At 43.3% G+C, this 15915-nt stretch overlaps 1 protein-coding gene across 2 annotated transcripts in view; it reads right to left on the reverse strand.

Moving 5' to 3' along the window:
* Khdrbs1 (KH RNA binding domain containing, signal transduction associated 1) overlaps window positions 1-15207 on the reverse strand; it is a 37557-nt gene extending 22350 nt beyond the window's left edge. Inside the window, exons 1-3 of one of the 2 annotated variants that reach the window (XR_005504357.2) lie at window positions 13592-15207; window positions 2764-2888; window positions 665-781 (exon numbers count right to left, since the gene is read on the reverse strand). Coding sequence is in view for 1 of the 2 variants with exons in the window: in NM_130405.2 (NP_569089.1) it covers window positions 665-781; window positions 2764-2888; window positions 13592-13973 (624 nt within the window). In the remaining variant the exon portion in view is untranslated. The remainder of the gene's footprint in view (window positions 1-664; window positions 782-2763; window positions 2889-13591) is intronic. The other variant, NM_130405.2, reaches the window with a different exon arrangement.
* Window positions 15208-15915: the final 708 nt, after the last annotated feature.

Below are 15915 nucleotides of genomic sequence, written 5' to 3' on the forward strand. Positions count from 1 at the left end.
TACTCATATATAATAAATAAATAAACCTTAATGTCTTCCATATGGTTAAGTTTACTAAGTTCTCATTTCAAATTTCAAGAGGCAGTCTTACCAACGCCAACAATGCTACTTAATTATACCATAATATCATAATGCAGTCAAAAGAAAAAAACAAAAAAACAAAACAGAAACAAAAATGCTGGAGAGACAGATAGCTTAATGGTAAATAGCACTGAGTTCAATTCCCAGAACCCTCATGATGGCTTCTGTCTATAACTGTAGCCCTGTGGGATCTGATGCTCTCTTCTGGTGTGTAGATGTAAATGCACACAAAACAACCATATACATAAAATAAACACATTAAAAGGGGGAAGGGAACCATTAGGACATATCCTAGGCTCTTTCCAACAGTGCCAGTGAGTACTAACATGCAATGAAAGCTTGCATCAGTCATTGTATGCTGTGGGGGTGGGGCACAGTGGTGCATGTCTTTAACCCTAGCACATGGGAGGCAGAGGCAGGCAGATCTTTGATACCAGCCTGGTCTTTACAGCAAGTTCCAGGCCAGCCTGGATACACAGTGGGACACTGTATCTCAACAGCTCCCAAATAAACCTCCCAATGTTTGCTTGCATAGCATCCGTATCAGGCACTGGACAACTAGAAGGCATTCATTTGAACGTACCTTGGCTTTGTCTCTCATCGAACCCTTCCCCAAGACAGAGATCTTTGCACCAGTCTCTTCCTGGAGTCTTTTGATTGTATTTCCTTGTGGTCCAAGAATCTTCCCCACAAAATTGAACTGTCAGAAAATTAAAAAATAGAATTCTAATACACATGCCTCTATAAAAATGTAAATATATGTAACATGCCATTTGATCTTCAACAACCCTATAAAGAATCTTTTTATGTATGAGATCCCAATTTTACTCAAGATATAGTATACCTAGTATTTAATAATTAGTGATTAGCTTTAATTATATAACTAGAAGTGATAGTTCCTATCCCTGAGTTTAGATTTCCTGATAAAGTCTTGTACTCTTTCCACAACTTACTGCAACTATTAATACTGTTACATAAACATATAACATGCATAAACTCTTTTTATTAGTGATCATACTCAGGCTTCCTACTTCTGATTCAGCAGAACAAATATACCTACCTCATGGTAGCATGTATGGTAAACTAAAATCTAGCTACTTTCCTTTAAAAAGAAAGAAGATAAACATTTTTAAAAAATTTACATTTATGGGGTTGGGGATTTAGCTCAGTGGTAGAGCGCTTGCCTAGCAAGCGCAAGGCCCTGGGTTCTGTCCCCAGCTCCGAAAAAAAAAAAAAAGAAAAAGAAAAAAAAAAATTTACATTTATTTACAAGAGGGTGTGGAGTGCACCAGAATGGAGCACCAATCAGGTAAGCCACACAGGTGGTCAGGATGTTGGTTCTTTCCTACCATATGGGTTCTGGAAATCAAATTTAGGTCTTCAGGTGTGGTGACAAGAACTTTTACCCATTGAGCCATTTTTTTTTTTTTTTTTTTTTGGTGGTTCTTTTTTTCGGAGTTGGGGACCGAACCCAGGGCCTTGCGCTTCCTAGGCAAGCGCTCTACCACTGAGCTAAATCCCCAACCCCGAGCCATTTTTCAAAACCAAAAGAATCTACTTTTTTACTTGGGTTTTTTGGTTTTTTTTTTGGTTTGGTTTTTGAAGGCAGAGTTTCTCTGTGTACCAGAGGCTGTCCTGGAACTCATTCTGTAGACCAGATTGGCCTTGAACAGAGTTCTGCCTGCCTTGTGCCACCATTGTCTGGCAGCAGCCGCTTCTTTAAAAAAGCTAGTTCTTGGGGGCTGGAGAGATGGCTCAGCGGTTAAGAGCACCCAACTGCTCTTTCAGAGGTCATGAGTTCAATTCCCAGCAACCACATGATGGCTCACAACCATCTGTAAAGAGATCCGATGCCCTCTTCTGGTGTATCTGAAGACAGCTACAGTGTACTTATATATAATAAATAAATAAATCTTTAAAAAAAGCTAGTTCTTAGGAGACTGGAGATGGCTCAGGGGTTAAGAACACTTGCTGCTCTACAAGAAGAACCAGGTTAGGCTCTTGGCAACTACATGGTAGTTTATAACCATCTGTGCTTCCAATTCCAATGCATCCCATACCCTCTTCTGCCTTCCTCAGAAACTAATCACACATGTTACATGGACATACATGCAAACTATTCATATGCATTAAATAAAAATAAAATTAACTTCATTTGATTTGAGGATATGTTATATTTTATTTGATTTAAATTCTGAGTCACAGGCAGAAAAATGGCTCATGGCTATTATCTGTTGCTTTTTCAAAAGATTTGGATTCTGTTCCCAGCACCCACAGAGCAACTCACAACCACCTGTAACCCTAGTTCCAGGGACATCTAATATACTCTTCTGGCTTCCTTTAGCACAAGGCATGTACATGGTGCACATACAATACACATGCAGGCACTTATACATAAGATAAATTCTAGCTCAATCTTTTGATAAAGGGATCCAGATTTTTACTTGAGGCCTAGAGCCTGAACAAAACATAAGAAAAAAAATTATTCTTGATTACTAAAGTATCTATTCCCTTCACTATAATTACGTTATAAGTTATGGACTTTGCTATTTGAACTCCCAGAAACAGGTACCTCAAGCACCAGGAAGCTTTACAGGTGGATGCATGGCCATCCCATCCCATCACAGCCAACAGCATATCAGCCTACAACATCAACTCAGAAGTGAGCCCCCTTCCCATTACCTTTGGATACTGCTTGACAGGGATCAGTACCCGCTCTTTCAGCTTCATGTTCTTATGAGAAAATAAGTCCAAATAATTCTCCTCGTCATCTTTTTTTGACTCTCCCTTCTGAATCTTCTCAATTTCTGAATAAGAGAAACAGAACTTAATTTCTGTACTTATAAAGTCATCTGGCAAGACTGCTTAAAGCATTATTGTGAAGTGCTGTGGAAAAACCAAACAGTTCAGACAAAATGTGCTAATTTTAGATAGACTGGATGAGGCTCCCAAAGCTGTAGGAAGTTCACTATGGGACCTGAATCCTGTTTCCCACTCTCACCAGAAGTGTCTACACCACTCGTTTACATGTTTCTTGCCTTACGAGAACATGTACTGGCCAAGCATTGGTGGTGCACACCTTTGTTCCCAGAACTTAGGAAGCAAAGGCAGGCAAATCTCCCGGCCAACCTGGTTTACAGAGCAGGTTTTAGGACATCCAGGGCTACAGAGAAACCCTGTCGACAGGAGAAAAAACAAAACAAAATTTAAAAAAAAAGTATATATGTATGCATTTATATAAATTAATGCAGTAAAGTAGGAAAAATTTTTAAAAATTAGGATAAATCAAAATCTTTAACAAGAAAAAAAAATACAAAGAGGACTAAGAGATGCCTCAGACATTAGGAAGCCACACTGCTCTTCCAGAAATCTTGAGATCAGTTCAGTACTCATGGCAGAGTGACTTTCAACCTCCACTATGGCTGCTCCAGGATCCAAAACAGTCTTCTGGACTCTATGGGCATGGGCAAGCACAAAAATTGAAACTAAAACAAAACAAAAAAAAAATTTATTTATAAAGGCTGAGCTGGGTACAGTAGCTATTTCCAACTAATTGATCACAACTCTGCAGTTGTAGAGGCAGGGGGGATCCTTGGGCTTGCTGACCAGCAGTCTAAATCAGTGAGCTCCAGGTTGAGAGAAAGACTCTCTCTTGAACTCTTCCCCCCCCCCCCCCCCCGCCCCCGGAGCTGGGGAGCAAGCGCTCTACCACTGAGCTAAATCCCCAACCTCTTAAGACTCTCTCTTAAGAAATAAGGTACTGCCAGTTGTGGTGCTGAAGGAGGCAGAGGCAGGAGGATCACGAGTTGGAGGCCAGCCTGGGAAACACATTTGGGCTGGAGAGATGGCTCAATGGCTAAAGCACCGACTACTCTTCCAGAGGTCCTGAGTTCGATTGTAAGCAACCACATGGTGGCTCACAACCATCTGTAATGAGATCTGATGCCCTCTCCTGGTGTGTCTGAGGACAACAACAGTGTACTCATATAATAAATAAAGCTTAAAAAAAAAAGGTAACAAAATAAAATAAACAGAGTAGAGAAGAATTAAGAAAAACAACAGACACTGACCTTTACATACATGCAAAGGAGTCAGAACAGTTAAGAAAGCAAAAGTAGAAATAGAAACATGAGCCTTCAACAAGGGTCATCTTCAATATTTAGAAGTAGAACCGAACATTTATTCAATACCATAGCAAATATTACCTAATTTCCCCTTAAAAACAACTCACTATAGTTGCTAACTGGGAATTTAAAAATTGCAGAGGTTAATTACTTCTAGGTCACAAGCTGCTAAAGTACCAGAAAACAGACTAAACTAAGCTCGGGGCTGGAGACATGGCTCAATGGTTAAGAGCATTCACTGCTCTTGTATAGTACACTGGTTCAGTTCCCAGGACCCACTTGGCAGCTCACAGCCATCCTTAACTCCAGTTCCAGGGGACTCAGATGCTTCCTTTTGGCTTCCGTGAGCACCCAAATATACAATGTACATGTATACATGTAGACATTGTCATATACATAAAAAACAAATTAATAGTAACAAAACACTAGATATTTTCTAACTTCAAGTCTCACATCTGTCATATGGTCTCTTAGTGGAGGACAGAGGACACTTAAGCAATGAAATGCTAACTATTATAAAGTTTTACAAACTACAATTTATGCCTGGTGTGGGGGGCACAAACTCTTAATTCCTGTACTTGGGAAGCAAAGGCAAGCAGTCTATATTGTGAATTGTATACCAGCTAAGCATACAGTTTTTGTTCCCTTTAAAAGAAAATAATTTGAAAAGAAAGCTTCCCATGGATAGCCCTAACCAAATATGGTAACACGTGCACTCAAAAGGACTTCTGTGAGTTCAAAGCCAGCCTGAGCTACATCAAGAACTTGTTGAGAGAGAGAGAGAGAGAGAGAGAGAGAGAGAGAGAACTAACCGATCAACAACTAAAGACATTGTCTTACCCTCAGGCAAAAGCACTTTCTAAACAACATTTCTAAGACTGACTCCCTCAAATGATGTTTGCCCGGGCCTCTGAAGACCTTGGATGTCCCAAGAGCCAAAGCAAGAAAAGCTAAGGTATAAACAACTCAGAGATGTGACCCATCTGTTTGTCAGCATGGCAATTATAATCTCTCTTATTTATCTGGCATCTTTGATTTAGCAGTCTTGGATTATTAATTTTAACCAACACTATCCCCATTTAGTGGGCAAAGAAACCAGAATTCAGAAATGTTACAGAATTTGCCACCAAACTAACAGATCAATCGCACCAACTCATTGCTTTTAACATAGTAGAATTAAAAGCTTATGGCTTTTTTTTAACCTTTACTAATTTTCCTCCTTTCTGTCTCCCTGTAAACTACCAAAAATGAGAACCATTTATTGAATCTCAGAGCAAAGAATAGGGTTGTTGTTTGTTTAAAGGGGGGGGGGGGTCTCCCCTGGGTTCGGTCCCCAGCTCCGGAAAAAAAAGAAAAGAAAAAGAAGAAAAAAAAATAAAATAAAGCTCAACAGAGACGAGCTGTGGCAATGCCTGTCTTTGGTGGATCTGAATTCCAGGCCAGCCTAGTCTACAGAGCCAGTTTCAGGCCAACCTGATCTACAGAGCCAGCTTCAGGCCAGCCAGGCTACACAGAGAAATCTTGTCTTGAAAAACAAACAAACGAGCTAGAGAGACTGCTCAGCAGTTAAGAGCACTAGCTATTCTTCCAGAGGTCTTGAGTTCAATTCCCAGCAACCACATGGTGGCTCACAACCATCTGTAATGGGATCCAATGCCCTCTTCTGGTGTGTCTGAAGACAGTGACAGGGTATTCACATACATAAAATAAATCTTTAAAAAAAGAAAAAAGGGGCTGGAGAGATGGCTTAGTGATTAAGAGCACTGACTGCTCTTCCGGAGGTCCTGAGTTCAAATCCCAGCAACCACATGGTGGCTCACAACCATCTGTAATGAGATCTTGAGGGGGTTGGGGATTTAGCTCAGTGGTAGAGCGCTTGCCTAGGAAACACAAGGCCCCGGGTTCGGTCCCCAGCTCCGAAAAAAAGAACCCCCCCCCCCAAAAAAAAGAATGGTTCATTTGTAGAGATCTTGATGCCCTCTTCTGGTGTGTCTGAAGACGGTGATAGTATAGTATACCCACATACATGAAATAAATAAATCTTTTAAAAAAAAAAAAAAGAAAGAAAGAAAAGAAAAACAAAACTGGGGGCTGGGGATTTAGCTCAGTGGTAGAGCGCTTACCTAGGAAGCGCAAGGCCCTGGGTTCGGTCCCCAGCTCCGAAAAAAAGAACCAAAAAAAAAAAAAAAAGAAAGAAAAAAAAAAGAAAGAAAGAAAAACAAAACTGAAAAAAAAAGGGAGAGAGAGCTGAGATTAGGGTTTAAAGGTAGAACTCTTCTTTTTTTTTTTTTTTTTTTTTTTTTTTTTTTTTTTTTTTTTTTTTTTGGTTCTTTTTTTCGGAGCTGGGGGACCTGGGGGACCGAGCCCAGGGCCTTGCGCTTCCTAGGTAAGCGCTCTACCACTGAGCTAAATCCCCAGCCCCGGTAGAACTCTTCTTTAGCATTCATACAAAGGCACTGGGTTTAATCCTCAGTATCACCAAAACAAATTTTTTGTGTATATATGTAAAAATAACTGCAATGATTAAGAGACTACTATATACATTACTTAAATTTCTTAATATTTAAGAGCTAATTATAAAACAAAACAGTTAAGATTTTTTTCTTTTTGCTCAAGACAAGCTTAGCAAATCTGTTCCAAAGAATGAAATATGTCATCCTCTAGACCCCAGGTACACTTGGCTCATACTTTTAACCATAGCATCTCTTCTGCTGTTATTAATTTCTGGAATTCTACAATCAACAAAATAACTGCAATCCTTGAAGAGAAACGTCCTCATTCATTTGAAAAGGAAGCTTCCCATGGCTAAGGCTAAACCAAATAAGGTAGGTGGCACATGCCTGTGATCATAGCACTTCAGAGGCCTCCTGTGAGAGAAACTTCCCTCATCGTGTATTATTTCCAGCCTCTACACCTTTTCTGTTAGTGTCATCTTTTGAAAAGCTAAGACAATGATCTTTGAGTAAAAGAACCCCACCCCAGGATTTTTACTTACCAAACTGTTTCAAGTACGAACACCTAGCAGCATATTATGTTCTTGACCTTTTCTTTGGGGAGGGGGTGAGGTCATGGACCCCCATCAAGAATTTGGGAAAAAGCTACAGGCTACCCCCTACCCCAAATATACAAAGTCACAACATGTTACAATATTGGCTAAGAACAGAGAAAATGGCCTTTAATCCCAGCACTCAGGAGGCAGAGTCAGACTGAGCTCTTGGGTTTGAGGGCAGTTTGGTCTACATGTTCTAGGACAGCCAGGGTTACACAGAGAAAACCTGTCATCAAAAACAAAAAAGAGGGGGTTGGGGATTTAGCTCAGTGGTAGAGCGCTTGCCTAGGAAGCGCAAGGCCCTGGGTTCAGTTCCCAGCTCCGAAAAAAAGAACCAAAAAAAAAAACCAAAACCAAAACCAAACCAAAAAAGAGGGCTGGAGAGATGGCTCAGCAGTTAAGAGCACTGACTGCTCTTCCAGAAATCCTGAGTTCAATTCCCAGCAACCACATGGTGGCTCACCACCATCTGTAATGAGACCTGATGCCCTCTTCTGGTGTGTCTGAAGAGAGTAGAGAGCTACAGTATACTCACATACATAAAATAAATAAATCTTAAAAACAAAACAAAACAACAAAAAACAAAACAAAACAAAAAACCACAACAACGAAGAAAATGTGGGTACTGGCTCTCCCAAAGCTGGAGTTTGGAATCCTTGCATAGAGGTTCAATTCTCATAGATAAAACCCTCCTATTATGGCCTATTTATCATGGCTTCCCAAATCCTTTCTTTAGGGAATGACTTTAAAAGGGAATTTTGTTTTTAAATTAATATAAAGAAAAATCTTTGTTTATGCATATTCTTTTTTTTTCAAAATGTTTTACCTTATGTGTATGGGTGTTTTGCAAGAGTGCACATATATGCACAGCCTGTTGACAGTGTCCGTCAGTAGAGAGTATCAGATTCCCTGAGACTGGATTACAAACAGCTATGAGCCACCATATGAATGCTTACACCATATGAGTCCTTTGGAAGAGTGCTTAATTGCCCAGATACCTCTCCAGCCACATTCTGCCTGTCTGTGTGTATATATACCTAATGCATGCCTGGTATTCAGAGAGACCAGAAGAGGGTATTAATCAGATCCTCTAGAACTACAGTTACAGGCAGTTAAGAGCTGAAATGTGGAATGCTGTGAACTAAACCGAAGCCCCATGTAAAAAGAGTAAGTGCTCTTAAATGCTGACCCATCTTTCATCCCCATGCTAACCTCGTTATAGGCTTAGTCATCACTTTCTTCCCTAATCACCAGTTACCTTCAATCTGTTGTCCATCCTCACTGTTTTGTTTTTTTCAAGAATGCGAGGGTCAATCAAGAGACTGAGAGCATTAAATCCACCATTTGAAGGCCAGCCCAAGCTAAATAGCACTATCACAGAGCATGGTAGCACACATGCCTTTTTTTCTTTTTTTTTTTTTTTTTTTAAATTCTTTTTTTTCGGAGCTGGGGACCGAACCCAGGGCCTTGTGCTTGCTAGGCAAGTGCTCTACCACTGAGCTAAATCCCCAACCCCACACACATGCCTTTAATCCCAGTACTCAGAGGCAGAGATAAGAGTATCTCTGTGACCATGAGACCAAACTGGTTTACAGTTAGTTCTAGGCTAGCTAGGGCTCCACTGTGAGACACAGCCATGCTGGGCAAGCAGTTTACCACTGAACTATACACAGTTCCATTTTTCCATTTTCATTTTGAGACAAGGTCTCACTAAATTCCCAAGCTGGCCCTGTACTCTGCAGCTCTAGCACACCTTGAACTTGAAATTTGTTTGCCTTGGCCTCCTGAGCACCTGGGATTACAGGCCTGTACTAACAAGTCCAATTTTGTTGCTGAGCTTTAAAGAATTTGAATGTTCTGCTTTCAAATGAAATGTCAAACAGTTATCCAGTCATTGTGCCAACTACCAGCAATGTATGGAAACTCCTCCTAATGCATGGTCTCAGCCGTACTTCTTGGTCTTCAGTGTCTTCCTATCTGCTACTTTATATTCAACTTACCAAGACAAAAATCTCCCCTGAAATCCTTCCCTATGCTGAAGACAGCGTAGGCTCTTGTACATGTCAAACAAGCCTTCTAGAACAGAACTACATTCCAGGCCTTCAAAACAAAAAGCTAAATCTAGTTGGAGTCAGTTTACAAAATGCAAAAAACAGGCTAATGAAAAAGTCTTCTCTATAGCTTTAGTCTCCCTCCTCTCTGAGGATATGGCACACAAATCTGATTTGCATAAAGATCTTCTGATGACTTTTATTCTACTCAAAATGTTCACTATTTGAGTCATTTTCAATGTCTACTTTCCTATCTGTAAAGAACACTTAACAGACTAGCATTTTTATATAAATTTCCTGTCTCAAAAAGTCTAGCATGGCTATATCACTATATATATACAGTGATATATCTGTACTATATCACTGCAGCTGAACACCAATCTGGCCTACAGCAATGAATCTACGTTCAAACTCTACATTCCTTCTCAAAAATAAAATACGGGCTGGAGAGATGGCTCAGTGGTTAAGAACACCCAACTGTTCTTCCAGAGGTCATGAGTTCAATTCCCAGCAACCACATGGTGGCTCACAACCATCTGTAAAGAGATCCGATGCCCTCTTCTGGTGTATCTGAAGACAGCTACAGTGTACTTATATATAATAAAATAAATCTTTTAAAAAAAATAAAATAAAATAAAATAAAATAAAATACATACAGATAGCCCACACTCCTTAGAATTCTATATTTTCCCATCAAGGTAAGGCTTAACAGAGTGCAAAGCCACTCTGAGACGCACCTTCTAGGACAGAAAAAACAGTGGTGAGAAAGCAGACAGATCCCGTTACATGGTGGATCTACAGTCTAACCACGGAGATACTCAACAGATACGTAATTACAGCTGGACATGGTGGCTAATCCCCAACAAGACACAAAGGCAGGCACTTTGTGAGTTTAATGAGTTTCAGGACAGCCAGCACTACGTAGAGAGACCTTGCACATGCACACACAGTACATAGCACACCAGAAAATAATAAATACAAAATAAAACTGGGCAGTGTGGTGGTAACAGAAACCATGGTCTGCGTCTCATGCACTTTGTAGGGAATGGACAAGGATGCATAGAAAAGGCTGTGTTGGGCACCGCTCTCAGTATCTGAATCTCAGCTTCTTCATCCTCAGTTCCCTTACTAGCACTCCAGACTTCCCCATCCCCATACCTTTCTTATTCCAACCAAATGGGTTGTCTTTTTAAAATTCCATTTTTGGCAGGCAGTGTATAATGAGGGAGCAAGGAAGAACCTTTTAGCTATTGGAGGGAAAAAGGAGTTAAGTGTGTGAACCAAATGTAGATTGACTGTAAGTCCTGTTGATGTTGCTAATTTTGTTGTTTAGTCAACTATCATGTTTGCCTTTTATCTCCTCATCTGTACTGGTAATAGGATTGTCTTCTCAGCCATCCAGAGGCAGGTAGCTCTAAGTTTGAGGACAGCCTAGTCTACATAGTTAGACCCTAGCTCAAAAACAAACAAAAAACCAAAACAATAAAAAACAACAAAAATAAAAACTGGGGCCTGGAAGATGGCTCAGCAGTTAAGAGCACTGGCTGTTCTTCCAAAGGACCTGGGTTCAATTCCCAGCACCCAGATGGTAGCTCACAGTGGTCTATTAACTCCACACCCAGGGGATCTGAAAACCTCACAGTCAGACATACAGGCAAAATACCCATGCACATAGAAATTAATAAAGAAAAATTTAAAAATATAAATAAGGCAAAAGCAAAAAAGACCCAACTTTAAAAATTAAAGTGTTTTCTCTTAGTAACCACACTGAAGTTAAACCTGTGACTGCAGAGCTAAAAGAAACATTTAAAAACAATATTTAAGGGGCTGGGGATTTAGCTCAGTGGTAGAGCGCTTACCTAGGAAGCGCAAGGCCCTGGGTTCGGTCCCCAGCTCCGAAAAAAAGAACCAAAAAAAAAAAAAAAAAAAAATTTAAAAAAAAAAAAACCCTGTTGAAAAAAGAATGATCACCTGCACTTGAAGTCAGAAAGGCCAAACTATGCCCTGTGTATATAGGAATTTATAAGCAGAAGAAAACGATGGTGACATTTTGTTTGGTGAGTACAGGTCAGAGGTAACTGGCTGATTTTACACACAACCTAGATCTCACACTCACCACTGCACAGATGACACTGCAGAGTTAGTTTCTCAGGACCAAGTAACTAGTTAACAGTCAGTTTCCAAAGTTAACATCTTCGACCTGATATAACTCTTTAGCAATTAACCTGACAGGTTATAAAGATTTGAGGAAATAAAAATAAGACTACCAAGTCAACCTTTCATAGTGATATTCTTCAGTCGGCAGGCACTTATCAAAGTCAATCAAACACAGGTGTTTGCTATTTGCAAGCCGGTATAAAAAAATATAAAAGATAATGGCCTGAAAATGTAGATAAGTTAGTAGAGTACTAAGCCTGATCCTAGGCACTGCACAAACTGAATGTGGTGGGGCACACCTCCCAAACCCTGGAGGAAAAGGACCACAAGTTCCAGGTCACAAAGGGCTATATATAAATGTAGATATATGTAAATACCCAGCCTCAGCTACTTGAGACCTGCCTCATTTAAAAAAAAAAGGGGGGGGGGTTAAAAATCCTTACAGTAACTAAGTTGTCAGAACAAAAGAACAAAAACATAAGAACCTGCGTGTTACAGAATGAAGGTCCTGAGCTGAAATGCAAACAATTGATGTTTCTATTTACTGACCACAAGTTTGGTTTACTGTGCTTCAAAGGTCCTCACTTATTTTTCCATTTGACTGGAAAGAAAAGCAGGTCTTTAAAGTCATTGTCCATCCACGACCTTTTTGCATTGTACAAACGGTAAAGCCCCTTCAACAACGCTGGGAGACAGAGAACAGATGAAGGAAAATGGTATTTTCCTTTTATTTCTTTTCGGATTTGTATTTTGAGTGCCTCTGTAGGACAAAAGAGAACATCAGTCCCCCAGTGCTGAAGTTACAGGTGTCTGAGAGCCACCTGATGTGGGCGCTGGGAACTGAACCCCTGTGGAAGAGCAGAAAGTGCTATTAACCGCTGATCCACCTCTCCATTAGATAATGGTATTTTCACAATGACCTGTCCACAGTACCATTCTGGCCAGAGTCTGTCAATCTCTCAGACGGTCTTTGATGAAATAACTTTATTCCTCGTGGATAGGGTCGAATATATATTTTGGAGTGGGTTGGGGTCTAAAAGCAGACGCTTTCTATTGGCTTGGACTGAGAGGTTAGACTCTCCATGGGGTGTCTTGGTCAAGTGTTACCAAGGTCCAGGACAGTTACCAGGTCAAGAGTGGGTTTCTGAATCCGCTCAACCTCTCCAGTTTTTGTCTGGTAACAAGGTTCCATCTGCCCCACAAAACTCCAACTATTCAATCAGTGAGACAGACTGTGATATCTAAAATTTAGATATCATAAAAAAATACTTACTAAAAACCATGTCTAACTACAAGTGAGGGTCCAATAGGCGGTTTGAATAAGAAAAATGTCTAAGTCGCTCAAGTCAAGAGAAGAGGGCTCACTAGTCTACAAGCAGAGAACAAAGGCTACCATTCTTAAACTATCTCTACTCAAGCAAGAACTAAAACAAAAAGACTAATTTCTCGTTCATCTCCCGCAAAAGAACCTGCCGTCCCTTACCTCCATCATTTCCCCATTTGCATAACTTCAAAAACACATTTTAAAATAAAGGAGAGAAAACCATCCGGGTCTGTAGCAATTCTTATTCGACAGGCCGAAACGGAAAACTTTGCTTGAGAAAACCTCAAGCTCCGGGATTCTCTGGTCGCCCCGACCTCTGATGAACTTAAACCCGAGTTCCCGCTAAATCCCGCAGCACCGCTCCGTAGAGGCGCCGCGCGGGACCGGCATTCCGGCAGTTTTTACCTTTACAACCCAGGTCAAGGCACTCTCCACCACCCGCGACCCCGCCTCCCCAAATTGTTTTCTCTTTGGGAAAGCTGGGAGAAGTAGGTTCATTTCTGGTAAGAGCTGGTCCTTGGCGCGCGGGGCAACTACTACCGGAGGAGAAGGGGGCGGGAGCACGGTACTATCCATCAACCTCTCCGCGCTCGGAGATCGCGAGTCCTCTTCGGGCCTCGACCGCGGTTCCGAAACCTCCCCTTATACCCTGATCCGGGGTGGGACTGAGGGTGCAGAATCTCTAAGGCTAGGTCGAGATGAGCACTCTCGATGCCTGGGCTCCGAGGGGGCGGGAGCAAGAACAAAGCGGCGGCCACCCACCGCCGGTACCGGGAGACCCCAAAGTACGCCAAGACCCGCTTACCTACGGACAGCAGCTGCATGGCGTGAGTGAAGGACGGGTCGAGCGAGTCCTTCTCAGCCATGAGTTCAGGCAGGTACTTATTCTCCGGCTCCATCTTGGCCGCGGCTGTGGCTGACGGGGGCAGTAGCGGGGTCGGCGCGGAACCCACCACAGTCGCGTCGGGACCCGGATTAGAGGGAGGCAGCAGCGGCGGCGGCTGCGTAGCGGGCGAGGCCCGAGCGCCTCCTCTGGGCCCACCTCCGCCTCCCCGGGACCGGTGAGGAAGCGGCGACGGCCGAGACGGGGTCAGACGCACCGAGGGGTGGGCACCTGACGGGTCCTTGGAGCAGCTGCGGCCCGAGGACCGGGTGAGGCGCGCGGCAGGGTCGTCCCGGCGCTGCATCAGGAATGATGTGTGGCGAGCGAGCGAGGAAGCGACGCGACGGCGCTGAGGCCCGAGCGGCGGTTGGCGGGGGTGGAAGAACGGGAGCGACAGCGACCGAAGCCGACCCGAGCGACCCAGCGAGAGAGCACCGGAAATGAGGCGGCGCGCGTGCGCAGGCGCCTACCGGCACCGCCCTTGAGTTTCTCCGCGGAGAACAAAGTCCCCAGTTGGGCCACGACGCCTGCGCCGACTGAAGACGTAGCCTCCCCACTCAGGCTCCGAGTTTATTGCGCCTGCGCAGACGCCGGCCGCCTTCGTTCGTTTCTTTTCCTTTTCCACGTGACCCGGCGCTAGCGGTACACGTGTCTCCCCTCCCCCTCCCTCGGGCGGAGTGCGCGGAGGGGGCGGGCGCCGTGGAATGTCTTTGTCTGCGCTCGGGCCCGCGGAGTGTGCGGCAGGAGACCTGTTATTCGTGGGCCACGCCTCCTTCAACGGCCGAGCCTGGGGAGGTCCCGGGGGAACGGTGCTGCTGTGTGGTTCGGGGGCCGCCTCTCCAGCAAGGAAATGAAAGGAACGCTTCTGGAGAGAGGGGAACGCGAGGATTAGAGCAAAGCGAGGCCGAAAGAGAGGGAAAGACTGCGCGAACGGGATGGGAAGATGGGGATGCTGGGAGAGGCTGACCCCGGGTGGGTGTGAGAAAGGGAAGCCAGGAATGGGAAATAGAAGACTAAATGCTATGTATTGCAGAACTGAAACTCAGAAGGGGTCAGTCAGAGACGCAAACAACGGAAAAAAAGGGCTCCCTCCATTCCCAAGTAGAGCATCCAGGAAGTCAGACACCAAGATTTCTATTAGAGCAGGTTCAAATTTGGTGAGAGAATTATTAAAAGATACATTTGGGGCCAGAACAACTGGCAATACTGTTTGTCACCTGTTTGGTTGGAGTCCCCAGCTCCCCTACCCCCAGTAAATTCCAATTTTCTCTCTCTCTCCCTCCAACCCCGCCCACTTAGAAAGCCTCAGAACAGAAAAAGGCGCCAAAAAACCCAGTCCCGAATTCTTGACTGTCCTAATCCACCTCATCTGAAGTCACCAGCTACCCAAATCTCTCCCTCTCCCTTGATGACCCCAGCCCAGCCTGTGGTAGACACATCATTTTTATTGCCTACACTCTTATTGAAAACTTACCAGCCATAGTCTGCCCCTGATTTATTCCGGTACTCTGAGGCTGGTGGTCTCGCCTGGGAGCCCATTCCCAAATAAACATGCCTTTTTTATTTTTTTAATTCGTCTTGAATTGACTTAGTTCATTGGGGGAAAAACTATCATCAACCTGAGTTCTATCCCCTGGCCCAAAATAGGAGAGAACCAATTCTCCCAAGTTTTGACCTCTACATGCACATAGTGGCCTTCACGTCTACCCCTACTAAGGGAATGAGGTGGTTATCCTTCATAGTGTTCTGAGGAGGGAGAGCCACAGAATTACCTCAAGTTTGAGACAAGTCTGGCCTACATACACAGCTCCAGGCCACCTAGGATATCGAAGGGACACCCTGTCCCCCAAAAGCAAACTAAGAAGCTTCTCAGGTCGCTGGCATACACACAGTCCTAGCACGGGTTAGACTGAAGCATTCTGTTGCCACCTTCCGTTTATTCTGTAAAACAGTGAGTACGGGCCCAGTCTTAGACCATGTTGGCTGTCTAGTTCTCAGAGCTCCTACTACTGGTATGAATGCTAGTCTTTCACTACGGATCCTATTGCCCTCTCTCAAAAAGACAAACGCGTTTTCTTCCCTTAACATTTTCACCGTAGAGTCCTGGCTGTCCCAGGACTCACTCTGAAACCCCAGGGTAGCTTTCAACTCACAGCAATTCAGTCTTAATCTTCAGAATGCTGGAACAACAGGACACAAATCACCATGAGACAGACACTACTGCTCTAATACCTCACAGTCTCCAG

Source organism: Rattus norvegicus, chromosome 5 (genome assembly GCF_036323735.1).
Source record: "Rattus norvegicus strain BN/NHsdMcwi chromosome 5, GRCr8, whole genome shotgun sequence".
Taxonomy (NCBI): Eukaryota; Metazoa; Chordata; class Mammalia; order Rodentia; family Muridae; genus Rattus; species Rattus norvegicus.